General features: G+C 55.5%; 1 protein-coding gene across 2 annotated transcripts in view; it reads left to right on the top strand.

Moving 5' to 3' along the window:
- Positions 1–1,610: 1,610 nt before the first annotated feature.
- Positions 1,611–4,967, top strand: part of SPI1 (Spi-1 proto-oncogene) — an 18,845-nt gene continuing 15,488 nt past the window's right edge. The window contains exons 1-2 of one of the 2 annotated variants that reach the window (XM_012801284.2): positions 1,611–1,873; positions 4,238–4,334. In XM_012801284.2, coding sequence (XP_012656738.1) covers positions 1,829–1,873; positions 4,238–4,334 — 142 coding nt within the window. In that variant the 5' untranslated portion in view covers positions 1,611–1,828. Of the gene's footprint in view, positions 1,874–4,234; positions 4,335–4,967 lie in introns of both variants that reach the window. The other variant, XM_023509641.1, reaches the window with a different exon arrangement.

Genomic DNA, 4,967 nt, shown 5'->3' with positions numbered 1-4,967 from the left:
TTCCTAGGGAGCCCTAAAGACTTATGACCTGGAACCTCTGAAGAGTCCAAAGTGCAGATGCAAAATTTCAGTTAAGATTGAAGTGAAGCAGAGCTAATTGTGGGCCCAGAGCTGTGAAGCCCTGGTCTTTGCTGCCAATAAAGAAACACTTGAGGACCTGAGAATCCACTGTCAAGAAGCCAGGCTTGTCTTAATGGGGAGGGAACACAAAGCAGGGGTTAGATTACATAGGGAAAGAAACTGATGCTCAAGAAATTCTTTCCCAACAGAGTGGAGTCTCCTTGCTCATAAGCAGCCAATGGATCGACAGGACAAAAAATACCTCTACTCATCCCTCCACCTTCCAGACTAGATCAGGAGCTCACTGAAGGCAGAGATGTTGTACAATGTTTTTCTGTTTTCTTAGCACTGAGCTTAGAGTCTGGAGCTCAGTTAATATTGGGAGGATGCATGGTGGATGGGCGGGTAGATGAATGAATGAGTGAATGGATGGATGGATAGGTGGTAAGTGGATGGGTAAGGGGATGGATGGACAAATGGTTAGATGGATGAGTGGATAGATGGATAGGTGGATGAAAGGATGAGTGGATAGGTGGATGAGTGGATGGGTAGATGGGTGAATGGATAGATGAATGAATGGGTAGATGAATGAATGAATGAGTAGACGGATAGATGAACCAATGGATGATCATATTTATAGATGGATATATAGTGCATAAGCTCATGGAAATATGGACTGATGGATTGACAGCAAATGGACATGTAGATGGCTAGATGGACAAGTATCAATAGATAAACAGATGGGTGGGTAGATGAATTGGCTCATAGACAAACAAATGGACAGCTGGATAAATGGATAGACAGATGAATATATGGCAGACTTGATGGAGGGACAGATGGATGCAAAAACAGATGAATGGATGATGAGACAACAAAGGATTGTAAACTAGGAAGACCAGATTGACATTCAGGCATTGGCAATGGGTGGAGAAACTGAGGAATTTGAGCTGGGAACAAGGCCCTAGGGATTTGGAAGCAGCTGTGGTACTCAGGAAGCTGAAGGGGCAGGTATAAGAGCCCAGGACCCTCCTGTGGTGGAAGAGAAGCCCACGTGAAGGGACTCAGAGGAAGAAAGAGAGCAGCCCTGTTGAAGACCTTACCCTGAGCCTGGCCCCAGCTGAGAAGCAGGCCGTGGGGTGCAGGGAGAGCCATGCCTGGTAGTCTACTGGGTCAGAACTCTCAGCCAGCAAGGCTGACTCCAGAAAATGGAGGCCCCAAGAGGCCACCCCTCCCAGCTCTGAGCCCAAGGAGGTGACTGTGGCCACATGACAATCTCAAGAGAAGCAGGCATTTGTTGGGTTAGGGATTGGAGATTCAGTAGGTCCCTGAGTGTGGAAGCAACAAAGGCCTCCCACCTTCCCTCCCCAGCCCAGCCCCCAAAGCCACCCTTCTAAGTCCCAGCTTCCTCTGGGCAGGGGGCCTGGAACCCTATGGCTTCTCAGGTCAGCCCCTTGAGCACCACCTGCCCCAGCCAGGCCAGAGACTTCCGGTGTAGCGCAAGAGATTTATGCAAACGGGCTAGGGCGGTGATGTCACCCCAAGGGGACTATCTCCCAGCGGCAGGCCCTTCGATAAAATCAGGAACTTGCGCTGGCCCTGCAATGTCAAGGGAGGGGGCTCACCCAGGGCTCCTGTAGCTCAGGGGGCAGGCCTGAGCCCTGCGCCCGCCCCGCAACCGCCCAGCCCCCCAACGGGGCACCCCATCCTGAGGGGCTCCGCACTGGCCCCCACCGAGGCAGGGGACCTGACCGGCTCGGAACTCAGCTGGATGTTACAGGCGTGCAAAATGGAAGGGTTTCCCCTCGTCCCCCCTGTGAGTACTGGGACTCCTCCACTAGCCAAACCGGTGGCCCTTGGCCACCAGGCCGCCTGCCCATGATTTCACCAGCCCACCCGCTGCTCTCCCAGCTCGCTATCAGTGGGAAGTCAGTGTTTCCTCCCTGGAGTTCCTGGCCTGAGACCTAGTAAGGGGCCATTGGCTTCCTCGGAGTGTGCCCTGGCGGGCTTCAGGCTGGGCCCACAGCAGGGCTGTGATCGGTCGGGCCTAAACAGTTATTTATAGATGGGGTTGGGGTGGCAGGCCAGAGCTGCAGGGTAGGGTGCTGGGCTGAGGATGGTGAAGGTGGTAGCAGAGAGGTAGAGGAGAGGAAGATGGGGGTCTGGCTTAGGGGAGGAGTCGAGGACAGGAGGCAATGGGCAGAGGTCTTAGTCCATGACCTGGGGGCTCCTGGGGACTTAAGCTGATGGAACTCTGAGTCCTCAGTACCCAGTCTGAGACCTGGCACAGAGGACATATTTGTTGACCAAAAGGGTCTGGGCTGGGAGCCCATAGGTCCCCAGGACACCAGGGCTGGGGCTGGGCAGGGGCCGGGAGCTGAGACATTGCAATCAGGGTTGGCAACAGAGCTGGGGTTCAGGGAGAGGCAGGGCAGGAGAGAAGGCTGGAACTGAGATTGGGGGGTGGGGTAGGACCTGGGCTGAACATGGAACTGGAGTTAGGGTGGGGACTGAGGCTGAGACAAGGGCAGGGAACCCCAGGGGATCCAGGGAAGAGCAGGTCAATAGGCTGGGACAGATTGCAACTGCTCCACACTTTCAGTGACAGTTGCAGCTTTAGGCAGGTGTCAGACCAGAGTCCCTCTGAGAGGACCTTTCTCCCTTTTCCCACCCTATACCCTCTCAGCGGTGGGGGTTTGGGGCTGCTGGGAAGGGCTCGGCAGGGCCTGTCCTCCTGACTCAGCTTTCCCAGACTAGAGGCAGCTCCCTTCCCCTGGCCCAGCTCAGACTTAGAGCTTTGGAGACCCCCAGGGTTGACATCACAGGGCCTGACTCTAGGCTGCCTGGAAGCCCAGAGAGGCAGGCTCAGTCTGTGTTCCTGGCGTCCTGCTTGGCCAGATGCGGACAGGACTGCCAACCAGCCCCCTTCCCCGACCTGGGACAGGAAGGGGGACAGCATAGGCAGAGATGATAGAGGTTCAGCCAATTCTGTCTCAAGATACCCACTGGTCCAGGGGCTTGGCCACACTGTCTCTAACCCTTCACCTCCCAATCTTTGAACTTCGGATGGAGCTGGACAGGTGGCAGATGTTCTTGGGCTTCTGCCCTAGACCCTTCAGCCTCTGTCTTCAGCCCCAGGGGCTACTCTCAGTATCTCCAGGGAGGGTGGGCTCCCCAGGCAGCCTTGGTCCCCAAGCCAAGCCCCGAGGGCCAGAGTCACTGTTGTGCAATCCTTGGGCACGCAATGTGGGGGTGGGGAGAGAGGCCTGGTGACTGTTGGAAAGGCTCTGGGTGTGCTTGTCCTTGTGCCTGTGCTAGTAGGGAGGAGGAGGAGGACAAGGAGGGGGAGGGGAGGGGAGGAGGACCATGAGGAGGAGCAGGAGGGGGTAGGGAAGACAGGACAGAGGTGAGTAAGGAGGGGGAGTGAGAGGGGTCTTGATCTTCCATCCCTTGGCCCCCCCAAGCCTTCCCAGGAGACCTCTGTATAAACATCAGTGTGGACAGTCATTGTGGTGGCCCTGCACCTGCCTGGGGCTGTGGGAGAGTGGAGGGCTGGGGACTTTGACAGCAGGACGAATGCGTGCTATGTAGGTGAGTGTGCAAATGGACTATGAGTGGCTCTGTGGGAGGCCATGGTGTGAGCATGTGTATCATAACTAGAATGTAGTGTGTCCACACAAGTGTCAGGCAGGGTGACTCTGCCAGTGCCCAGGGGGGTGAGTGTGCAATGGTGTGTGTGCATATTTGTGTGAGCGTGCACCTGTGTGGGTGGGTAGGGGTGGCTGTGAGAGTCCATACATGGGATTGTGGGTGTAAGTGTGTCAAGGGGAGCCTGTGGACATGTGAGGACTGTAGGTACATCAGTGACCGGGAGAGGGCAGGTGCATGGGGTGGGAACCCCACACACCGGTGTGAGTGTAAGTGTAGGAGTAGCTGAGCAGGGGGAGGCCTGGTCTTCTTCTGACCTCTGACCCCCACCAAGGTCTATCACCCCCTTTCAGCTCTCTTGGGTCCCCTGCCCACCTTCAGTCCCAGGTCCAAGCAGTAAGCAGAGAGGGCTAGGGGGCTGACATGGCCCACTCAGCCGGGGGTGGTGGCAGTGGACCCAACACACTGGGGGGCTGCATGCCTGCCAGGTCCTACACCACAGTCCAGGCCCTGACACCTTCTCTTTCAGCAGCCATCAGAAGACCTGGTTCCCTATGACACGGACCTGTACCAACGCCAGACGCATGAATATTACCCCTATCTCAGCAGCGATGGGGAGAGCCACAGTGGTAAGTACAATGCTGCCCCTGTTCCTAGCCCTGACCTAAGCTCCGGAGCGGCTCCTGGGGTCTGGAGAGAGAAAAAGAAGAAATGGCTCCCAGAGCTGCAATGGAATTCTGAGAATCAGAGTTAACTCTTGTGGGAAATGAACAGCCGCACCCCCACCCTACACCTCCACACCCCCGCCTCCATTATTGAGCATCTGCGGTGTCAAGGCGCAGTGTTAGTTTCTTCCACATTTACCTTCTGGCTCAATCCTTGTGGTCTTTGTATGCATGAGGAAACAGGCTTAGGGAGCTAACAGGCTTAGGGAGCTTAGGGAGCTAACACGCACAAAGTCACACAGCTGACCGGTGGAACCAGCTATGTCTGCTCTGGGTCCAGTGTTTGTTCCCCTGCTCCCCTTCCAGCACCTCCCTTCTTCCTCTATGGTCATGTCACCCTGTTTGTCCCAAACTTATGCATCCCCGCTCCCTGCTCTGTGAGGTTAGCAGTATTTCTCAAACGTGACACTGCTGACATTTAGCCAGAGGATTCCATATTGCGGGGCCTGTCTTTGCACTTCGGGGGCCTTAGCAGCATCCTTGGCTTCTTCCCACCAGATGCTGATAGTGTCGCCAATCTTTTTTTTTTTTTTTTTT

The sequence above is a fragment of the Otolemur garnettii genome, unplaced genomic scaffold, assembly GCF_000181295.1.
Source record: "Otolemur garnettii isolate 467f Iridium unplaced genomic scaffold, OtoGar3 scaffold00001, whole genome shotgun sequence".
NCBI classification, from domain to species: domain Eukaryota; kingdom Metazoa; phylum Chordata; class Mammalia; order Primates; family Galagidae; genus Otolemur; species Otolemur garnettii.
The sequence above is the reverse complement of the archived record's forward strand: the minus strand, read 5'-3'. Positions and strand labels throughout refer to the sequence as shown.